Source organism: Empidonax traillii, unplaced genomic scaffold, assembly GCF_003031625.1.
Source record: "Empidonax traillii isolate 1590-97213 ecotype Southwest subspecies unplaced genomic scaffold, ASM303162v1 scaffold247:size2371522, whole genome shotgun sequence".
In the NCBI taxonomy this organism is placed as follows: domain Eukaryota; kingdom Metazoa; phylum Chordata; class Aves; order Passeriformes; family Tyrannidae; genus Empidonax; species Empidonax traillii.
The window spans coordinates 48,546-72,691 of record NW_020955440.1 but is presented as its reverse complement, the minus strand read 5'-3'; the positions used below and the strand labels follow the sequence as shown (position 1 = coordinate 72,691).

Genomic DNA, 24,146 nt, shown 5'->3' with positions numbered 1-24,146 from the left:
CAGGGTTCCCTGGTGTCATGAGGGCAAACATAATATAGAAACTGGTAGTGAAGTTCATGTGATTCAACTATATGGTGCAGATGCTAAGCTCTGCAAAGAGTATTTTGTACGTGCGCCATAATTTGAATGCATTTTTGTACCATTCTGCTAAATAGAAATCCCATATAACTTCAAATAAATTCAAGTAAGTCAATTCTGTACTGTACTTTACACCCTCTTCATGTGAAATATCTAGACTGGATTGGGCAATAATTTGAATGTATTTGAATGGATCACTCTGCTAAATGGAAATCCCACGTAGCTTCAAATAAGTCAATTCTGTATTGTACATTTCGCTCTCTTCATGTGGAATATCTAGACTGGCCAGTATTGGACTCTGACAAGAAGCATTTAGTGGGTAATGGGCAAATGTTGCCTGTAGTTCAACAGGGCTGTAGCATAGCTGTCCTGTACAGCAACAGCTCACGCTGCCCCAGCAGCTCAGAGAAGGAGCCCTCTGTGCTCAGGCGGGTGGAAACATCGCAGGAAGCATCCTCTGTTCTCGCTGCCCTGGAGAGAGTTAGCCTCCCACTCTTGCCCCTGGGGAAGACAGCCAAAGGTGAGACCTCCTCTCTGTGGAGCTGCTTCAGTGTGAGCTGTGCCCAGGAGGCAACAGAAGCCACCATGGGTGCCCCAAACTTTCAGCTTGGAAAAAAGGGCTGGGATAAGAGCCCTGATGGTGTTGTGCCCTTTATAGAAAAAAAGTCAGAAACTATCTGAGTTTACAGAATAGCTGATAGACTACTGGTAAAATGTATGAGGAAATGGGTTAGAAACAGTGGTTTGCCTCACTGGTGAGCAGGGAAAGCAACAGGCCAATCCGTGTGCTGCTGCTGCAGCTGTGCTGGGAGGCTGTTCTCCAGCAGGACTGCAGGGCATTTAAAGTAATGGAAGATAAACAGGCTGGAGCTTCCTCCTGTAGCCACAGCTGTGTCCACCCCAGTAAACTAGCTCAGACTACTTTTGACAAAGACCCTGCTCTGGTGCTTTGGTCACCTTCACAGCTCTTTGCCACACACCAGCCTTGACAGAGCAGCCATCGAAGGTCACTGAGGCCAGAGCACCTGGGCTTGCACTGAGATAAGGCGCATATGATCTGTGAGGGCTCACTTGTTGCTATCAACACAGGACAGCTGTACCTACCTGAGTAAGAGTGTTGTGTGCCAGCACTGGACTGCTCAGATGTCCCACCAATAGCACAGATCCCCTCCTTCTTGTTGATTTGTTTTCGGAATGACTTGGCAACATCATCACTCTTCAGGTTTTGGAAAATCTTTCAAGTATGAGAGACAATTTTAAAATTTTAGAGAATTAAACCAAGATAAAAGAGCTCTTGGGCCAGGAGACACATTCTCTCTGTTTCATAAATAGGAAAGGACAGCTTGAGTATTTTTCAATGGGTTTCTGTGTACAATCTGTGTCTCTGCTGTGGTACAACAGGATTATGCACAGATTTTATGCTTTCAAAGCAGTGAACAAGGATCAGCTAAATAACAGAAATGTTGCTTTGGAGGAGAGCAGTTTGGGTCTGAAGAAAGGGCAAGTAAAAACCTGCTTCTCCATCACAAGGGAAATCCCTCTGTTTTAGCATTTGCTTTTGACCCAGTTCAGACAAGAAAAAATGCCTCATAAAGTTTTCGGTTTCAATCAGCGAAACTTTTTGTAATCATCTAGCCAGAACATAATCTTTTTGCATATTGCAACTGAAGAACTTTATCTTGCTGCATCAACCAAACAGAAACATACAAAGCCTATGCAATAAGCAGCTGCATTCATGTAACTTGTCCCAGGTAATTGCAAGCTTTCTAGTTTGGTTATCTTCTGCTTTCAGCTTTTCCAGTGTGGAGACTCCTTGGATTGGTGAGGCGCCCATGAGACCCTATGCTTGTGCCTCTGCTGTGCCCTGGAGGCCACCTTGAGTACCCCACCTGGCATTTTACGTACTGAAATAAATAACATTTTACTTACTGAAATAAATTCATCAAAAGTGATCCTGCCATTCCCAGTGGTTGTCACATTCTGAATGAGTTCTCTGGCTTTATATCCCGGGAGAGGGAGATTGGCTGCCTTTAACACTTCTGTTAACTCATTGGCATCAATGAAACCATCCCCATTGATATCTGCAAAGGTTAAAGCAAATTTTACATTCTACATCAGCCAAATGAAATTTTCTGCATGTAAAGGGTGTTGTTTTTATTTTACCCAAGGCACATTACATATAAAGATTTACTGTTTTGAAATCTGGTATTTTCAACTGCTCTGGTGTCATTCTCAGGCAAGAAAAAATTACAATCACCTTTTAACAAACCAAAACTCGTAGTGATGAATTTATATTTTTGAGACATATAGTAGTACTATCTTAACAAAGCTAGGTTTAAATGGATATAACTGCCTTTCCAAGATTTACACACAGACAAATGTGATTTATAGAGGAAGCATCCTTTCTACAGAACAACTAAAGAAAAAGAAATTGATGCAATATGCGTGTGCATTTATTATATAACTTCTGATTTTGACCTATTTTCTGCATCTAATATCATCAGAAGAAATTAACTGAGAGGCTTGGAACTGCATATGGTCATAATAAATAAAATAAAAACTTAGATGTTTCTTTGTGATGGTGCTAACATGAATAGTCATGCTGAGCTTCCTGCTAGATCCGGGGTAGTATTTTATGAAAAGATCACAGATACAGGTTACACAGTCCTTTCTTCTACACTAGTTTGTGCAAAAATCCACAGATAAAATAGCAAACTGAGTTTATCACAGGTTTTTCTTCTCCCGCCTGCAGGCTGAGGTGATTTCAAAGAAGTGTGTGCTGATTTCCTGCATAGTAAGTTGCAGTTTGAGTCACTTGTTGCATGCTATGAAAAGGAACTCAGCTCTCAGCATCAGTAGCACGGATTAATACAGATTGCAAAGAACATCCTATTAATTTCTGAAGTCATACAACAAAAGGATCTTGACTTGGAGAGGGAAATGTCTATAAGAGGAATGAGAGCTGCTTTCTAACATTTTGGGTGAGCAACCTGAGCAACCTGGTGTGGTGGAAGATGTCCCTGCACATGGCAGGGGAGTTGGAACGAGATCATCTTCAAGTTCCCTTCCAATGCAAACCACGCTAGTATTCTATGATTTGTCTTGTCAGTGCATTCGGTGTAGGGGACACTCACAGAGACCAGATTTTTAAGATTGCCGGCCTAGACCACTGTGTGATCAGAAATCAAATGATCACCACCTGACAACTGATCAGTGCATAATCCAGCAAGGCTGATAGATCTGCTAAGAAAAGTTAAAAGAGCTGTAAGAAGAAAAAGGACCTTTTCCTGCAATTTGGGTAGACAGTGATGCATCTGTGTGATGTGACTTTGCAGGAGACAAATCAGATGAACCTTTAAAGATTTGGAAAGGAAACACATATCAAAAATATATGGGGTTTGAAAGGTCACTGTAAAGGGATTACAAATGTTTTAGCCATTTGCACATTTGTCCTCTCCATACTCTTCCTTTCCGTAGGGAGTACTCAATTCACACTAAAATACAACCTTTTTGCTTCCAAATAATTTGTCAGGAATTAACAATATTCTTAGCAAAACATTTGAGCATATTTCCAACATGGTTTTCTGTACAGCCTTTGAGTTTTTTTTCATAAACCCCTACGGAGCCCCAACATTCACCTCTGGTAAGAGGCCATTGCTTGGCAGTGTGCTGATGTGGTTTCATCTGTAAGACCTGCAGTGGCAGGAAAAAGACTTTCTGTGGTTGCGGTGTCACAGCAGATCAGTGCTGGAGCAAACTCCATTTCTTCACAGGTGGTCAGTACATGACAAAAGAGCTTGCTATGGCTTTGCACTTCAGCTGTGTCTTTCCTGTTTGCTGTACTCACCGACTTTGCCGAAAGCCTCCTGTAGCTCTGCCATCTCCTCCTCTGAGAAGTGTGCTGTTGACGCCATTTTTTATTTCTCTGAGTGGCAGGTCTGCAAGAAGAAAACGCTTCTTTTAATTGGTGCATTTTGGGTTTGCAGTTGTGATGAAAAAGAGAGTTTTTCACTTGGATTTTTCCAAGTCCCAGAGCAGCTCCCCATAGCTGAAAACCCAGATTCTCTCTGTATCCTGAAATCAAGTGAAGGGGTAAAATCTTTGTTGTTTTGCCAGGCCCTGCTCAAAATCCCAACAGCTTTATTTATACTAATTTATCTGGAATTAAATCCTACCTCTGCAAACTTTTGTTTCTCAAGGAGAAAGCAGACCAATTTGTGCTGGCTCTTGCTATTCCCCCTTGAAAACGCAATTCACCATGAATTTCTTCAGTAGTGCTGGCAGAGAAGCAGTAGCCCTGGGTGCTTCCCAGGGCTCTGGGTTGCAGTGACAACCCCAGGGGATATTTGCACCTTTGGGTACCTGATGAGGAAGCTGGGTCACCCTTGCAAGGTGGAAGAGTGGAGAGAAGCTCCTTTGCAAGGTGTTCAGAGCACCAGGTCTGGCTTCCCAAAAGTCAGCTACTTCTTTTAAGGACTTTCCTCCCAAGATATCCAAGTACCTGAGGTTGGGTAGCTTTGGGAATGTGTGGCTAGAAGGAGTTTTACCGCCTTTTCTCTCATCAAAGATATAAAGCAGGAGAAAGGATTGGACTTTCGCTTTCTAGACACCTTTCTTAATAATCAGAACAGGAAAGTTTACTTCCTTGTATCACATCATTAAATACACTGCCAGAAGATGCACACTATACCCCTCTGGTTTTTCATGTACCTTCCGTCCCTTGCATCTATTCATGAGGAAACTATTCAGGAGACAGACTATCTATTATTCTATATTTGTGAGAATGACTCTAGTGTCCTATGTCTCTTTAACTATTAATTAACCAAGCAACTATTTAAATAGAATAGAATAGAAACCTGAGTTGATCTTGAGAAGTGGTTGCTGTAGCTACATTGTTCAAATGAGAGGGGAAAAAAAATCAGAAATACCCCATTCCCGGACTAAAATTAATATTGCAAAATTAGAAGAAAAATTACAGATTTGCTATAGCCCTATATAAAAATGCAGAGTTAGGTACAGCCTATCTGGGCTTCAAATTCAATGTGCTCCAGACCTCATGCATTGATTCCTTGTCTCTGTGAAAACCAGTATGGACACAGCTTTGAACTAGCCCAAAGGCAATCTAACGGGGTTAGCTTCTTGTCTGCTGCCTCCCTGTAGCATTATGCATCCTTTTTCTGCCTAGTCACTGTGGTTTTAGGATGAGGACAGCAGTGAAAAATCCATTTGTTGACTCCAACCTTCACAAGTACAGAAATGCAGAAGAATCCACAATGCCATCGCTCTTGTGGCACAAAAACCCATGTGCGGTTTTCAGCACAATGGGGCTGGTGACTGCTATTGAAATACAATATTAAAAGTGGTTCTAACCACCATACTTTCAAGGATTACCTTTAAAAATCACTCTGATACACTAGCAATGTGGGTTATGTATACTAGGGTAAAATTAGATCCATAGTCTTTCCCCATCGTCCTGGCATCCTTCCTGCCTCTGATTCCTCACTATCAATCTTTTCTGTTGCCTGCTGTGTGTTTTTGCAAATTGTGGATTAACTAAAATGCACCTGGACACATGAAAATCTTACACTATCAGCAAGAAAATCCATATGCTGCTGCACGATCATCCCTTCCAGTCCAGTCACTTGATCAAGAATTATAATTTGCCACACAACTTTTAATAGCATTAAGACTGTTCTAGGCTTAACGGGTAAGAAACACCACAGGTTGTTGCCTATAATATTACTTTTGCAAAGTAACCTTGAGGAAAAATTATCACCAACATAAAACTGACTCTTCTTGATTGCATGAGAAGTTGTGGCCTCTGATAAGTAGCCAAGTGATTTGTTAAATACAGAGAATCCTATTAATAGTACATCTGTTTGCATGTGTTGGCATTTATACTAATAATACATAATAGGATGAAGGGCTTTGCTGTAATGACCCCTTCTGACATGTTTTTTAGGTCAGTATTATCCATTCCATTGTAAAGGTAACTACGCTTGGCTGAGCAACCAGATGCATCTCTGCACCAAGAATGAGAACTGGTCCTTGATCTCCTGAGGAGTACTTGTACCCAGGCAGCAGAAGGATTGTCACTGCCTGCTTCAACACACAATTGAGTTTCTTCTACATTTTCACCTCCCTATTATCTCTTGATTTCAGCCTGTCAGCTCCAGCATCTAACATCACTGGCTATTGCTGAGTAATACCCCGCTGTTTTCGCAGCAGGGAGATTTGGACAGGCACCCTGCTGCCATGTGCACCGCTATTTCGGCAGGTCAAATGCATCATAACCCATCATCTCTCTGAGGGCTTGACACTGGTGCTCGCCACTGTATGTAAAATCCATACCAACAAAAAAAATCCATACCACATAATGCCATGTAAAATCCATACCAACAAAAACATCCCTTTATAGCTACCACCTCTATACAGTTTCAGGGTTATCTCTAATGCTATTTTCAGCAAGAGACTGCAATAAAGGCAGGGAAAAAGTCTTCACTGCAGATCTTCGAGGCTCACCTGCAGCCAGAAGACCTCTGCCAGCCCCCCTGGCAAGCGTGTGAAAGCCCTTAAATTTACACTCAATTAATTAAAACCAGAATTTTTAAATTAAAGTTTTCATAGCTATTCCCAATTAAAAATCACTGTCATTTTTTAAATTGTTCAGGTAGTAAAAACAAAGCATGAGGAAATCAAGCAAGTCAAAGTCCAGAGCTTTAGCAACACATGGCAAAAAGGAGAAAATCCACTTTCAAAAAGCTACTTTTCAGTACATAAAATGGTTATTTTGCTTAGATCATTAAACCATGATATTCAGACACACAGAAATGTAAAATGCTTCTGGATAATGCTGTGAGAGGTCAGGCTCAATATTTTCCTTCTGATTTTATCAGCCAAAAGCAGAGCCATTTGCTCCTAAGGGTCAATCATTTCCAGCACTTCACCGTCCTCAATGCAAACTGAAAATACTTTGGGCATCCCATCAAGAGGGCATCCAACAATCCTGGGTGAATAGTCCAGTTACTGACAATCCACAGGGCATTGCAAGCACATGGTGTGCTGCTCTGCTCCAAACCATTTGCAAAATCAGTGCGACAAGACAGATGCAGAGAAAAAAAATGCAGAAGATAAGAGCAAAGAAGAATATGTGGAAATGCTTAGAAACATGAACAAGTTGAAAAAGCTAATTTGAAGGGAATGGCTGTTGAGGAGCTATCTGAGGGAGGTGCAAAGGGAAAATCAGCTGGTGAGACCCAGGCAATGGCTTTGAGCACAGCGATGTACGTCAAGAAGCAAAGAAAAAAGCTGGCAGGGGAGAGACATGGCAACACAAGTGGATACTTTAATAAGGGCTGAGTGCAAACAGCTTAGCTATCAGCACCAATGAGATACTGAAGATCAGCAGCAGCTAGGAGGAAGGATCTTGAATTTGGTGTGATGGAAGATCAGTGAAAGAACTGAAGTTCCTTAAGAGAGAATGAGGTGAAAGTCTGCACATGCTTGGATGCTGAGACAGGATGCTGAGGAGGGGAAGACAGCTCCCCAGGTCAGAGCAAGAAAGACAGTGGAACTGCCAACAAGAAAGAAATGGAAGGTAATGAACATTCAGAAGGAAAATAAAACAGTCCATGAGACACTCTGAGACTCAGATGGCTTCAGGACATCCAGATTACAAATTGCCTGGAAGAGACATTTTGTTCTTGTTTGCCAAACAGGATAAACCCACTATTGCAAAAGCGAGAAATAAAATTGTGCACACGCACTCTTTCCTCCTCAGAAGACTATTGAGTTACAGATTAATGTAAATAAAGGGAAAATGATCTCACCTAAGCTGCTGAGAGTCATAATAAACTGATACCAAAACAGCCTCTAACGAATCACTCCCTTCCCTGCCATCATTTCCAAACCAATATTATAGCCATGCTGTAAAGCCTCCTTTTATTTGACCTTATCCTCAAAAGAACCGATGATCACACTGATGTCTTAAGAGATCTAACAACAAACTATTTTCAGACTGGAATATAAAGGAAGAGCTAAAATAATCCTAATACCTGAATGTTATTGCTAAATTGAAACGAAGTGATATTGATGTTCTTTCATTTCTTTTCGATTTTGAAGCCATAGTCTGAGAAGCAGCCTGGTTATGCATTGCTTGGCAAAGTGTGCACCCACCATGCAATATAAATAATAAATGGCAAAGCCATTATAACCTCAAGGTTTTCCAAGAGTTGTACTAAATGGTTACCTTGTTTCATATTTTCCTCTGCTTTTCTGGTTTTTAAGCTTTATTGCAAGCATGGCAATGAAAACCTTGAAGGTGTGAAATGGCACTTTACAGCTAGACATAAAGTTGTACTTTTTCCCAAAGCAAAAAAGCAAATTTAATGGGACAACATTCACAAACACATTTAGTCAGGAACAACTTAACTGTGAATTTGGTGCCAAGGAAGTTGAATTAACTACTAATATTTATGCACTTTATACCATCAGGGCTTTGTTTTGTTAATGTACCCTAACTTTGTTAATTCTATGACAACCTCTCTAGCTGTTGGGAGAGTGACACAACACATGTTCCCTGTCATATATAAATTTCCCTATTTCTCCTGCTATTTTCTCTTCAAACTTGCTTTTTTTCTGAAAGTGATGAAATAAGAGGCACTCACTGTTGCAAAACACAGCTGTTAGAGTTGGGTAAGACTGTCCCCCTCCTCGCACAAAACTCTGCCTTTTACTTTACCAGAGCTCACAGCTCTAGTTCCTTTTCTCTTTCTTGTCTCATCCACAAATCCATTTTCCAATGTCCAGCTTTCTGTAAGGGTTGGGGAATACTTTCCCAGCTCTTGTCTGCATTGGACTTTCCCTCCTAGCTGATATCAAAGGGCACTCCCAGCAATCCTCCCCCAATGCACATCCTGCTCTGGATCATTCTAGCAGCAGGAAGGACTAAGAGAAGGGGCCTCAGAATTGTTCGCAAACTCTTGTGATAGTAAGCATCTCGCAGGCCAGAAAAATATAAGGGAAAAGGGAGTATCTTGAGCATATTCTATCTTCGTCCCGTATTTATTGCACCATTGTGTACCTGCCCATTTCTGGTCACTCATCAGAATATCCCTGATAGGATATTCCTCTCCAGAAATATTTCCCTCTACCTTTCTCTCATAAGTTACCACACATAAGTCCATATATTCATATGTATTTCTGTTCAAAAAATGTGTCTCAGCTGATTTTCTATGGCGTGGAAGGGCTGAGGAAGAGACAAGAAAAGATTTTTGAGTTAGGCTCTGATATTTTCCTTCTGGAGACAAGTTTTTGCCATTTTTGTTGCCACAAAGGGCTGAGGAAAAGACAAATTACTCAGTGGATCTCATGTTGAAAGAAGAATCAATGCTACAACCACAGCAATGTGGCCTAGAAGTTCCTCAATTTGAAGTTTCATCTTGTGCTCATCAGCAAAATCCTTCAACAAAAATGTAGCAAGCAAAGCCATCTTGTAGGCAGTCAGCCAAACATGTCCTTTTGTATAATCTAGAATACTTTATCTCCCAGTTAAACTTCACAGTCTCAGAATATTTGCTATTATCATGCTTTTCTCTCATATAGTTATTATCTGTTGGTTTTCTTACAATTCTGGTCAAAATAACATTCTAACATCCCTGGTCTAGCAGCGTGATCCATAGTGCACCCAAAGCACAACAGGACAGTAGGATTAAAGCTGAATTTCCAAAGCCTTTCAGCCAGTTTGGAGCTGCCAGTGATTCTCTGCAGCAATAGCTCTGAGATATCCAACCATCTTAGACAAATGAACAGTGTCCTTTATTCTTGTTTGTCACAGCTTCCAAGCAGATTGAGTGGATTTTTTTTTGTGATAGCTTTTTTTTTCTGCTAATGATGTAAGACAAAAACTAGAATCTGTATGTCTCTTCCTTGCTGGTGAGTTAGTCTCCAGCTAATCAGCTACTCACCATGGCTGACAGTATCAGCAAATATCATCAGATTGTGAACCACATGTCAATTACACACATTTTTTACACAACAACTTTGAAAATCATTTAAGCGCAAACTGCAACATCTTCAAACACATGATTTTACTCATTAAAAAAAGTTAAATTTTCAAGTTGTGCACTTAGAGATATGACACTTTCCCTTCTTAAATAGCTATAGATGAATAAGAGAATTTTCAAAATTTCCTCAAAGATGCTGAGCTAAATTTTAAATCCTAAAGTAGACAGAAATATACTTGACTCAATTAGTAGTGTGTAACTTGGATCACAGTACTTTCAATTTGAGTGGAATCTTGCTGTTTAAATCAGCAGACAAAAAAGAGAGGAGTCTTTCTGAAGTTATGGCAAACACTTCCTCCCTGGTACATTATAAAGGTTCACAGTTTATCCCACAATAAATTACAATCTTTGCCTCAAAGGGTTTTTAAAAGATTGGTGTCTGCAACAGCAAATCTCACTATGTATGCAGGCACTGGAATTATTAAACTGTTGCACTTCACCTATTTTATTTCGTATACAATTTGAAAAAAAAAAAAACGCAGAGGAAAGACATATATCACTGTTCAGAAAGCAACGCGGTGATGTTCATGAGTTATTTTCTTAATGTTCTGTTTTATAAAGCGCCTTATTTGTCAATTTGATGCCTGAGTCCTAAATCAAATACCAGTAAACAAGGCTTAGGAAGGGAAAATCCACAGGGTTTGGAGAGAGATGGAGATCTCTTTCAAATACCACTCAGTGGCAGGGGAGGGCTAGTTCTCCCCTGGATTGAAAAAGCAGAGCTGTGAACCTATAAATACTCTCCTTATGTGTCTTTTATCTGTCATACATCCTCCCTACTAGGGAGACAGTATATAAGTGCATATTATTTTTTAACAAAGTCTGTAGAATTTTTCTTAAAAAATAAGATCCAGTATACTACACTTTTTGTTGGGTCACTTATCTTTCCTATCCCTTTACCAACACCAACTAGCTAGCTTTAAAGTGTCATTCTTCCACAGATAAAGGAAAATTTTGATTTTCAAATGATGTCCAGTCATTTTTATCATTTTTTTTTGTCCAAAGCTGTTTTCAAACCAAGCCAGATTGACAAACAGGTTCAGTTATTCACCAGATGTCCCATTTGGCATGGAAAGCACTGCCCAACCCAGTTCCATCTGCAAGGGCTGCTTTGGCTATGGGTGTGAGGAGCTACCCCATCTTTGCCCCACCACCACTGGGGTGGCAGATGGGCACAAAACTCTGGACAGATAGATAAAATCTTCTCTTTTTATTCCTGTGTTCTGCAGTCTGACAGCAGTAGGTCAGGTCACAAAGTACTGACTCAGTCCCAAATGTCCCATGGAAGCCTGATGCAAGAAAAGGAGAAGAGGACCTGTGTTTCCAGCTCACTTGCAGGAAAACTGTTCCTCTGTGCATGGAAAATGTATAAGAACATGTTCCAGCTGTAAAAAAAGAAATTTTTAGATACAAATCTGTATTTGCATTTGACTCGTTCCACATGGATTTATGAATCTGCTTCTGTCGCTCCCATGACGGGAGCTGTAGTCTGCACTCAGCTCTGCAGGACACCTCCCTGATTTCAGCAATGACCTGGCCCTGCCACTCCCTGAACCAGACCAGAAAATAGAGAGCACATCTAAAGACAGCCTCCCTTACCAGCTGTCCTGCTGCTTGGGCTCCCATCCTGCAGTGGTGCCATGCTGGGAGCTGTAGCATCTCTAAGGGTGCAACAGGGAACCGAAGTAGAACCTGAAGCATCAGGAGACACAGTCCTCCTAAGCCCCCTTCCCCTGAAGAATGATTTGGCCTCATGGCATGGTCGCTGAGCCTTGCCACTGGGCATTTCTCTCATGCCTCTTACATGCCACTCTCCTCTCTGTGGGCGCTGCCTCCATGTCCAGGACAGCCCACGGGTCTCACACAGGGAGAAGGGATTTATTTCCTGCCCTAGAGCTTTCCCCTTTGATAACTGCAAAAATGCATCGAGGGACCAAAGCAGAGTACCGTGCTTCATCTCACACCACCTAAATACTGTTTCAGATTTTTCCCTCAATATTTTTCATTTTCATAAATATTTTATGCTTTGTATCAGCATTTCACTGAAGTCTGCTCTTTTGCATGAAAGGGCCAAGAGTATGAAAATTAGCTACATTTCTGAATGCACTGTACTCTCCTGAACTCCCTCATCTCCTTACTTGCCCTTTACTCAAGCTCTTTCTAAAATTCTTTTATACTTTATAAAAATCATATGGTGATGACTTCATGGTAGGTTTTCTGTCAAGATAACTCTCCTCCGTGCTACAGAGGTGCAGATTCAAAACCAGTAATATAATGCATCCCTTTTTTGATCTATAGAGTGAGCACCATCTTCAGCTTCTGAGCTAAATAAATCTGGACCTCATGGTCAGGATTGAAGCAGAAACCCCTGCTCTTGTTATCAGCAAGCGGGCATGTTACTTCCCAGTCCCTTTTGACTCCAGCAACCCTCCTTGATGGAGTTTCCCACCACAGAGGGGGTTTCCACATCACCACTCTACTCAGAAGCGCTTCTCCAGCTGCATCTCCGACCTTCCGCAGAACCTCTATGCCCATCTCAGAAGGCCAAACTTCTCCTGTCACACAGTAGAAAAGTGATACATGCTGGAGTTACTCTACAGGAGAGGCTTCAGAGTGTGATTTGCTTTTATCAAGATAATCAAACAGCAACCTGCTGAGCACCCAGCTGCATTTTCTAGAGACCATCTTCACTTGATATCTCTAGCAAAAACATATCAATCAGCCAACCCTGCCTTTGACTTTGGCTGTGATAACAAAGACCCGAGGTCCCATTGGGTCAGTTGTACAGTATTCAAACCAAATCCATGCGCTGAGAAAATCGTCATATGAAAAAACCAGCAAGGCTACTGCTGTTACAGAGCAAACAGTTAAGCCTAGAGACTGCTGCTCACCATACTACCACCTAAAATATCTGTAGGCATTTGCAAGTCATAATTCATCTGCTCCCTGAGCAGAAATCCCAAAGGTGACAAGGGACAAACCTGACCAGCTTTAACAGTCAAGATCTTAAAAGGCAAATATAACATTAGGACCACCCCATATTGCTATTTTTAAAGCAGAAGACGCTACTACAATCAGGCTCCATACTGAATTAGTTTTACTTATCCTCCGGAAAGTATAATTACCTTTACAAAAGCTTGATATAAATATCCTAACAGCCAGCAGATTACATTGTAAACATTATGAGCCAAAATGCATTATCTGTATGAAATGGTGGTTTTGATCACTGGAATTACATTTACTTTCTTACAGGGATGCCCTCTGCAATCTAAATAATGGCTTCTTACTTTATCATGCCCTGCCAAGCTGATGTCAAGTCAAAGACTACTATTCTACTCAGCCAGAAACCACTTTGCCCAATTAAATCCATCAAACACTTTCCTGAAGGTCAGTAGAAATGCCATGCACAAGACTACTGGAAAATGCTTCACACTAATACAGAACCTGCACTGTTTTTCGTGGTGACCACAATTTCCTGTGCAGTTAAACTGCTTGTAAGCTCAGTGAGGGCAACTTGCCAAAAAAACAGCAGATGCTGTGATCTTACCTCCTGGGTTAAGCGGTGGGTCCAAACTGCCAGAGCAACAAACACCTCAACAGCTGCAAATCCAACAGAAAGGGAAGAACTTCTTACAAAACCAAACTTTGAGTTGAGGAACTGCAAAGTAGTATGTCGAAATAGGTCACTGCGTGATCAGGAAATTCTTGCTTTTCTGCAGAGCAACTAGTCAAGCCCAAGACTATGAGCCCAAGACTGAGTCTAGAGTGGGAAGTGACTGGTGACAAAACATCATAGTGTCATAGATTTTGTCTTTATAAGGAAATTTAGCAGTCTCTAACCTCATTACTCCTACAATAGGTCCACTGGTGTGTACCACTTCCTCTCAGTTCTGGTCTTGCTCACTAAAACATGCATGTGTGCACACGCACACAAAATGCCTCCTCTCTTTGCTGATAAAAGCAGCTGTGGCTGAAATGTGTAACAGCAAGGTCTGCAGTCCCACCTCATGCTCAAGGCAGGACTGTCTGCAGAGCCAGTATGGCATCCCTGGGACAGTGTTGTCAGGGATGGAAACTCCTCAGCATCTCTGGGCAACCTCTGACAAAGTCTGACTGTGCTCACTGGGAAAACTTTTTTCCATGCATGTAGTTGGAATTTCCCTTGATGCAACTTGTGGCCTTTCATTCTCAGTGTGCAACGCTGACAAAAGGCTGGCTCTATTTTCTCTATAACCTCTGGTTAGGTAGGTGTAGACACCAAGAAGATCCCTCTCAGCACTCTGCTCTCCAGGCTGAACAAGTTGAGCCCTTTCTGCCTCCTCTCTGATTTGTTGTGCTCCAGCCCAGGATCATCAGGCATTGGAATGGACTGCCCAGGGAGGTGGTGGATTCTCCGTCCCTGAAGGTATTTAAGAAGAGACTGGATGTGGCACTTAGTGCCATAGTCTAGTAACTGTGGTGGTAGTGGATCAAGGGTTGGACTTGATGTTCTCAGAGGTCCTTTCCAACCCATCTGATTCTATGATTCTATGATTCTGTGATCCTGCTGTCTCTCTACAGTTCATCCAAGCCTTTACTGAACAAGAGAGCCTCAAAAGGACACGGGCAGTCCTCACACCACCTCATGACTGACACAGATTTCAAGGACAGGTTTCTCAGCTACACTGAGGGTCAAGTGTAAAAGTGTTTAATGGATGCAAATACAAACTGTCTTTCAACCCTGATAATGCAGCCTTGCAGAAGCCTTAACAGATCTGAAAACACATCATCGAGAGAGGAAAGTTATTCATCAATCCCAAAGGGATTTTAAGAAATGTCCTGCCTTAATAGCAAAATTCCTGCCACTTTCCACAGGCTTTACATCCTTAAATTTTTTAACAACTTCTATTCTGACTTTTAACTCTGAAAACAGGCAGCTGAAAACATTACCAAACCGAATGGCTTTAATAAAAAAACTGTCATGCCCAATTCCTTAGACCAGTTGGAACTATCAGCTACATGCTATCATAGAGAGCTTCAAGAAAACCTTACCATGAACAAATCTCTGTAGTTAAGATCCACCTTTGAAGCACACATACATTTGCTGTATTCAGAAATACACTGAAACATGTTCCAGGCATTTTTGATTACTTACTTCTATTAGAAAAATACCTCCTCTATCGTATTTAATTATTTGATAGACTGTGCCACAGCTCCTCTTTGTTTTCTAGGATATTTTACACCAGCCTGATGGTTTTTCCCCAACATTTTTCTTACAGACCTTATCCAAATCCTTAACTATTTCTGTTGGTCTCCATGACATCCTAACTAATGCTGCAATGCCTTTTCAGAGATAGAAAAGAGAGCACCAAAGGGACGTATGCTTTAAATCCTATATCTCATTTGCACAGGAAAACTAGGGGTGGGTGTTTTCTTAACAGAGATGTTTGCTTAACACCTTTAACATCCTCTCTTGAGTTATCACAGCTTATGCAGAAGATAGGTGAGCGATTCAGATTTTCCACCCTACCATATGGCATTTTATATTCATATTAACCAGACTGAGATCAGTACTGTGTCATCAGCAGTGATTCATACCAGCACAGACCAATAGGCACCAGCTGTGCTAAAGAAGTGCTCAAACAAGCTTAGAAATACAAGGACAGCAGGGATATGATGGATTCATAAGGCAGACATAAAAAAAAGATTTTGATGTATTTGCCATGTGAACCGTGAATCCCTTTCTCTGCCTCATTTCAAAACCTACTGGAATGTCACTGTGTACACCTAATAATGCTGTCTCACCAAATATTATTAACTTAAGTAGTTTTTAGACACAGTCCCAGCTGAAGTCCTGTCATGAAAATACACTATTTAAACCCTGCACCGTTCACTCTTGAAGTTTGACACTGGTAGTGATTTTACTGGGCAGCACTGAAATACATTTAAGTGTTATGGTGCAATAGTTAACATCTACCTGCACCTGGTTAACTTGTACCTGCGTGATGGTTGCTTGTGGTACAGCTGATAATGTATGATTCTATGACAATGATCTCTCCAAAGTAATTTCTTAAACAGGGCAGGATATTGCAGGCTATTGCCATAGTACTGATTTCCTAGAAGGGTGTTGAATTGTAACTCTTCAATATAAATAGCTTGTATTTTGCCATAAAGTATGCTTATGGTTAGCAACAGGCTAGCTGGTATTAGGATAGGATGTACTATGATACTGACTTAAATGTCCATTACTGTCCTGCATTGGAAAAACAGTACACTTGACCTACAGCTTCAGTCTTAGGGCCAAAAATATCAGTGCAGATACCTTGAGATTTACTTGAATGAAAAGTAAAACAGTTAAAAGAGAAGTGTTCCTCCAGTTGCAGAAAAAGACATTAGAAAAAGGCATCTGATTGTCTAAAAATTAAGTACCATAAATTAACATGCACTGTGTCCAATCACTTGCAGAGGGAGGACTATAATTATAAAAAGATTGAGCCACAGCTACACAGGTCAAAACCAATCCTTCCCCCTCTGCTGTCACCACTAAAATACTTCAAAAACCTTGGTTCTTATTGTCCCTGTGCCTGAAAGACCTTTCTTTCCACATACCTTTTGCAGCCCTGACACTCTCATCCTCTGCCCATGTAACACAGCCATGCTTCACCGCAGGTCAGCCAGACCGTGTCACCACAGGCTTCAAACCCTTCCACGACTTTTCTCCTCCTCTCCTTACCTCTCACTCAGCCCTGCAGCTTTGAGTGGCAGAGTTCTTTCAGTCCCACCTCCTTACCGGCCAGCAGGCTCTCGCCTTCCTCCCCTGGTGCCCTGGGAGCCTTGGAAGGGCGGCAATTGCCTGTGCTCTCCTGCCATCAAACTCGGATATTTCTTAGCAAGGTAAATGACAACCCAAAAAACACGCAGGAACCACTGATCCCACTTCCACCAATGAATGGGAATTACATTTGAAGGATCTGGGGCATCTTCCTAAGGATAGGTATAGCAGCTTGATCTTACTTGAAAACATTGTGTTCTGGCGGCCCTGAGGGGCTTGCAGGGGATCCCCAAGTGAGGAGAGAGTTTGGGTCTTCTGCAGATGAGCAGTTTCCTTATGGGAACTGGGGAAGCATATTCCTGTGGTTGCCTTTCCTGGCACAACGCCCTCTGGGCTCTCACATTTTTAACTGCCCACTGCAAACTCCCAAGACCTTTGCCCTCCTGCAGGCTGCTTCTGCTTCACGAAACGAGTTTCTCCAAAAGCCACTACTTTGCAAAATTGCATTCATATAATGCAACATCTGCCTTGCCACTGCAGATACAGTCATAGGTTGTAGACATGCCCTCAATCCAAGAACATACACCGGATGGGAAGAGCGTGGTAGGCAGCAGAGCGGGCACTGCATTACAGATCTCTCAAGCTGACAATGGAAGGTTCTTGTGGACTTTGCAAAGTGTTTTTAATGACAGCACAATTTTAAATGAACACTTTGAGGGGAACATCATGGTCCATGAAAAACTGGGGCAAATCAAAATTAATGGAAATTAAAGGTGATGTCATTTAAACAAATAATACCTTACCCTTATATAAGTAGAGAGGATCCAATCTAATTCCCACTGCAGTTTGATGCAATTTGAATGGCACCTTTATTCTGTGTGACCCTGTCCTTTTTTCTGTTAAAGGCCGTGACACTTCTTGGACCCACATGATTTCAGTACTGAAATGCCTCTGAACATGGACCCTGAGAACTCAAATGCTGTTAAAAGGCAGATGAGTTTTGTGAAGCAGGAGTCATTACTCTGATGGCATGTACTCAGGTAAAAGTTGGTAATTTGACCCACTGCTGGGACTATTTTAGCAATGTACCCTGAAATGCCACCTGTGATCTCTGCAAGAGAGAAAATACTAAAGACTGCAGACTTAGCAGAATACATGTGAAAATAAGACCTTTTACACTTTCTTCTCACATTACATTTACTGGAGAAAGCCTAGAGAATGCAAAGGAATGCTGGGAGGTCCCATTGAATCTGTCACAACATAGATACTCGTGTCTGTTGGTGATGGACTCATGATCTAATGAAATCAGATATATGAATGGATCATGAATTGTTGGTGCAACAAGAGCATCTCACTCTTTGTCTAAATATGTTCAATGCAGGAAGAAGTGGGGCTGACGTACCCCTGCCAGGACTTCAACTGGAGTCCACCACCGTACTCTCCCTCCCTAAGAAATGTGGTCTCAGGCCCCCTTGCAGCCACCACACTCCATGTCAGGACTCACTAGCACCCCTGTACCTCCCTGCCCCCACATTCCCCATGGCACTTTGCATGGCTGCTGCGTGGAGAAGAGGAGAGAGAAGTTAGGGTGGAGGGTGATGGCTCATGCCTACAGGTGTGAACACAGGGAAACCTCTGCCACACAGCAAGTACAGCAGCCTCAAGTGTGAATCCACAACAAGACATTTGCACTTGGGCAGGGAAGGACATCTATGCTTGTATACTGGCACAGCTGGAGGTAGAAGAATGTAGAAAGAAGTTCTGTCATACTGAAAAGCATTTTTTTGGTGGGGTAATTCTCAGAAGCAGCAGCTCTCCGAACCTCACCCTCTCCCCTGGATCTTGGCACAGGAACAATGAGGAGGATAATATCCTGTTAAACCTAGGGTGGGAGACTGGTTTATGGTTTCACGTGCTTGTGCAGCATTCAGTTTCCAAACCCTAAACCCTGAAACCTGTCTTAGAGTCTTCTAAAAAAAACTTTCTTTCAGTTTTACTACAACCTGTCTTATTTGTGAATCAAGATGAGACACAAAGATCAAATAAGCTATCAGAGGGCTGTTTCGACAAAGCAAAGCGAAAGACCACTCCTAATCAGAGGATACAATCTGCAACCACTCCAGAAAGATTTACACTCCCCAAAAGCTGTGTGCAAGGGGCTTTGAAAGAAGAGTGTCCACTGGCAGAGGAGAAGACAGGGCAACAACTGATTGCTGGTCTTGGAGCAGGTTGTTCCCTCACCAAAAGAAGCCAAATATCCCTGTGAAACAAAAAGCAGACAGCTCTGAGGCCACAGATGAACTTTGAGCTGTCAGACCAAATTCCCCAAGTCATTTGTTTCGAAGAGATCTCCTGCACCGAAGTGACTGAGTGGGTCTGCAAGTTTTCCTTATAGCTCAATCTCAGGCCCTCACGGAGAGCTTAGCCTTATTTAAAAGTCAGAAGGAACAAGATTAATTTCCTGCAAGCAGTCTGAACTTTGAAGGAGAGGCATTTAAGCAAGTGAAAAATGAAATAACAGGGAGAAAAAAAACCTGTAAAATGAAAGTAATGATAAATAAATAACAGGAAAGTGTACACCTCACTTCAAATTTAATAGGCTACACCCATCCATGAATTATTGATCAAAACCATCCATTTGCTGCAATGGGGAGTACTAGTGAAATATTAATGACAGTGCATGAGCTAATCTTAGGTTTTACTTGGTGGGAAAGTGACAAGAAGAAGCTGGAGAAGCCTGGCCACTGTTAACCCCCAGATCTGGCTGGGAGAAGGGTGCATGCCCCTGGCTGTCTCAGGAAACCATGCAAATCCCACATCTCCAGCAGAGAATGTCAGTGACTCCCCCAGCTGAAAAGCCTGTTACCAGACAGATATGTGTCTAGAAGTGTAATTCACGGAGACAATTGCAACAATACTGGCTATCCTGTTTCTGGATGATTTTGGGAGTTTTTCTGAACTCCCAAAAAAACAGTCTTGATTACACCCTGACTGAGTCCAGAATGTGTTTCCTGGATTTCTTTCAGGAAATTCTTCATCTTTGGGATTGGAGGAAAAGTACTAAAACATGCCTTTGGGGAGTCAGCTGGCTAGAGGCTTACAGGAGTAAAAAACCTGGAGAAACAGATGGGAAAAAAACCTTTCTTTTTAGTTATGTCAGTTTTTGTCGCAAAACTGGGAGGAAACAAAGTGCTGATTTTTGAGAATCTGGATCTGGCAGAAGCTGTCTCACGGTTAACCAACCTTCTCATACACTTTCAGCCTCAATCTCACTGAGTTTTTGGTAAGCGGAACAGTAGGTGGCTTTGACACGGTAGAAAAACAGGCTTCCCCAGGCCCCTCCCCGGCTGCCACATGAGCGCAGGGCTCCGCACCACGCCCAGGGGCAAAGATAGAGCTGTTCTGCTGGGAGAGCGGGCGCTGCCCGTCCACTGTCTTCTGAGGCAAACCATGGCAGTGAAAAAAAAACACAAAACAACAAAACAAAAACAAACAAACAAACAAACAACACAACAACAACAACACCCCCCTCCAAAAAAAAAAAACAAAACAAAAAAAAACAAACAAAAACAAAAACACTATTTCAAATGAAACTGCTCTCCTGAAAAAGAGGCAGCTTTTTGCCAAGAAAAGAATAATTCAATTTCCCTTGGATCCAGATGAAGATTTGCACACAAATACCTGTAGGACTGAACAAGATGATGTGTGCACATAGGCTCACTCGTATATGTGCCTCCTTGAATACTATATCATCATGTTTTGATGTTCTATGTTTTTAAATGTTGGAAACTTCACTAGGCTGTCTGCTCTGCTTTTAGCTTAGGGTTTTTTTTTTCCCACTCAGATTTTTAAAAATATGTATTCTTGTATCTCTTCCTCTTCGTTTGGCATGCTTCCCTTTATTGTCTCATTTTCCCTTTGCACATTTTCTTTTTTTTTTTCCCCTTCTCCATCTACCTCTTGTCATTTCCTCACTCCCTTACTCCTACTCTAGCAGTTTCTGCTTGCTTGCTCTCAAGCACTGAAGCCAGTGTTCTTCATAATATTTCTAGAGGTATTCAGCACAGAATTCCCACTTCTGTTTTGCAGCCCCTCTTGTGCATTTTCCAAGCCTGGGGATCAATGGGACAAAGTTTTGCACAGAAACTGCTGCCCATAAACCCTTACAAGCAGTTATTAGTTCCCTGTCAGGAGGGGAAGTTTGCATCCCCCAGGAGGAACTTGCGGAGTTTCTACAGCACATCTGAAAAAAAAATATTTCCCCCCACACTGCTGCACTGAAAGAGGTTTTTTTAGCAGCCTTGCCATGGTTGTGTTTGCAGAGCCAGTCCTGCATCTGGACCTGCATCAGGAGGACCTGTCACCTTCCTGCAAGTGAAGGATGAAAGCCAGCACTAGGTTGTCTGTGCCCTGTGGTGGGTGTCAGCCTTTTGCTCAGAAGGAACATGTCCTGTATCAACTGAAGCTGCAGGAAGACAAAAAACAGATTGCATGGGTTTTCTTTGGTGTAGACATTAGTATGGGGATCAAACACAGGAGGTATCTCTCTACAGCTACCTGAAAGGAGGTTGTAGCCAGGCCAGGGTCAATGTCTTCTCCCAAGTAACAAGTGGATATGACCTCAGGTTGTGCCAGAGGAGGTTTAGATTGGATGTTAGGCAAAATTTCTACCATCAAATAGTTGTCAAGCATTGGAACAGGCTGCGCAGGGAAGAAGTGTTTGAGACACCATCCCTGGAGGTATGTAAAACATGTAGATGTGGTGCTTTGTGACACGGTTTAGTGGTGAACTTGACAGTGCTTGGTTTACTGTTGGACTTAAGAGTCTTTTCCAACCTAGAGAATTCTGTGATTCTATAATCTGAGTCAGGCTTTTCTCAAACAAATCCAAGAAATTCTTACTTCTGAGTCAGAGCTTGCATTTGGGATTAATCTCTTCCGTGACATATAAACTAACAGATATGAGAAGAAAAAGCTTGGGAAGGGGCAGACATTTCTGCCCCTCTCTGCTCTTAACAATCACTAACACCAATTACAGCTGGCCCCACAAAAACCCAGTTATCCTTCCTTCATGTTTTTAGTATCAGCACTGCTTATCTCAAGTAAGCAAAACCAAGTTTTTCCTTGCATTTTGGTTTCTTTTTTCTCATCTTTCTGGTCAACCACCTTCCTCTCCAACTGGCTGACACTGATAGCTCTTGGAAGCTCAGCTAAGGCTAGAAGAGATGTCAATACACCCTGCAAGGCAATCACACAAAGGCACGTTACTATTCTCGAAGTCTCTATAAAGCAGTAGCTGGGCTTTGACAGTAACAGTGGCCAAGACACAAATGAGCAAAAGTTTGAGGCAGCCTGAACAAGTTTTAGCAAACAACGTATTTAGCAGCTGACTAAAATATAGTCAGGAAGACCCTTGATATTGGAATAGTAGTTAAGTTTAAAAATCCCATGGAAAGCATGTGCTGCAAAAGAGAACAACAGACTTCTAATTTTGCTCTCTGCTAAAAGTGAAAGATTTTTGAGGGAGCAGAGCGAGATGGAAGATCCACCACTTGAAAGCAAGTACTGACAGTGAAGTGTCAGATGCTTATCAGGCAGCATGAGTTTGCTCACACAGATGTTGCTTGTGTTGCTACCTGTGGGTATCATACAGGAGCTGCCTGCACTGCTAGGGAACAGGCAAAGCACATCCACAGACAAGCGGAGGAGTTTCTTGTTCCTGCATCCTCACTTCTCTGCTCCATGTTCTGTGCTGCTGTGGTCATTGCACACTGAAAGCTAATGAGGCAATGTCAGCAGGTGTGTTTTCAAATGTCAGAGGACCCAACAGAGCCCCTAAATGACTGTTTTTGAAAAGCAGAACAAAGCAATAGTTGGAGCGTTACCTAAAAGACAGATAAACTTGAAACAAACATTAATTGCTCTTTTGACAAATTATTCAAGAGGCACAGAGGAAACTGAATTGTTAAACAACTCAGTAGCAAACAAAAACTCCACAACCATATTGATCTTGTGTATGTGTGTTTGTTGATGGTGTCAGGAATTTAGAAACCAAGGCCTTCCAGGAGAAAAGCCCTGTGCTAACCCAGGTGACACACAGACTGGTCACTTTGCCCTCTTTGCTCTCACAAATCATGAAAAAAGAACAAAGTCTTCCAGAGAGCTGCCCAAAAATCCCCTGCATAAACAGCACAAGGATCAGCAGTGTGTAGCCCTATTCAGCTCTGCATCCCACCAAATAAATGCACAGACCAAGGAATCTTTGCAGGTCACCCCCAAGTCAACAGTGAGGTCCATTTTCCCAGGCAATCACTGACCCCTACGGAGCAAGTGTGCACAACCCATCCACTAAACCAAAACCCCAAAAGGGACAGTGTCACTAGCCCTGCTCCCAGCTGGCTTTGCTGCACAGTTTCAATCCCTTATTGTATAGCTGAGCCAATGAGCAGTATGGCTTTGGAGATGATCTTGGGCAGATCTGTTTAGCCCGTTCTTGGATATTTATCAGCGCTTCACACAGTGAATAGCAAACTCCATCAGCTGTAAGTTCAGCTATTCCCAAATACCAGGGACTTAGACCCCTGAACACATTCAAGGTGAAGGAAGCCTCTGCAGACGATACTACTGGCCAGCGTATGTCGTGATCTGTAAGCAAACAACTGGCCAGGCAGCTGAAGCTGTGCCAAAGACAAGACACAAGCATGCAGGGAGCCTGAACCTGTGACTGCCCCAGTGAGGTAGTGCCTGCTCTGTGGCAGCAGGAGGGAAGGGGGAAAGCAGGTCCTCCATGGACAGGAAGCAGATGTCATCAGACCAGCTTCCCAAACAGCTGAGAGCCACTCCTGGAAGCATATACTCTGCTTTGGTCTCCTCTGTATGCCCCATTCAGGTTAACTGAGGGTGCACAGAGGAGGGATTAACATTTGAGCAGTAGGATTTCTTTGTGTACTGTCAGTATGAGATGATTTCCTTCTGCAGCTTCAAAACCCCACATTGCTGATGGCATTTTGCATGCTCCATGGATGCGAGGACCCAGCCAAAGAGGCTGCACTGCACATCCTCTGTAGATCTCCTTAGGCAGGAGTACCTACACATCCACCCGGGGGCTGCCAGTCCCATTCCTCTGGGCATGTTCCCACTGAAGCGCCTGGCGAGCACTGCCATGGGCAATATGTACAGACTGGCTATGGAGTTCATCCCAGAACTTCAGACCAGGTACACAAAGTTACACTGCTGCTCAGGGATGAAAATGG

At 42.4% G+C, this 24,146-nt stretch overlaps 1 protein-coding gene across 2 annotated transcripts in view; it reads right to left on the bottom strand.

Moving 5' to 3' along the window:
• Window positions 1-24,146, bottom strand: part of LCP1 (lymphocyte cytosolic protein 1) — a 45,168-nt gene that overhangs the window by 18,553 nt on the left and 2,469 nt on the right. Inside the window, exons 2-5 of one of the 2 annotated variants that reach the window (XM_027888881.1) lie at window positions 8,619-8,622; window positions 3,926-4,016; window positions 2,008-2,159; window positions 1,183-1,312 (exon numbers count right to left, since the gene is read on the bottom strand). In XM_027888881.1, coding sequence (XP_027744682.1) covers window positions 1,183-1,312; window positions 2,008-2,159; window positions 3,926-3,992 — 349 coding nt within the window. In that variant the 5' untranslated portion in view covers window positions 3,993-4,016; window positions 8,619-8,622. Of the gene's footprint in view, window positions 1-1,182; window positions 1,313-2,007; window positions 2,160-3,925; window positions 4,017-8,618; window positions 8,623-13,689; window positions 13,903-24,146 lie in introns of those variants that run through there. The other variant, XM_027888880.1, reaches the window with a different exon arrangement.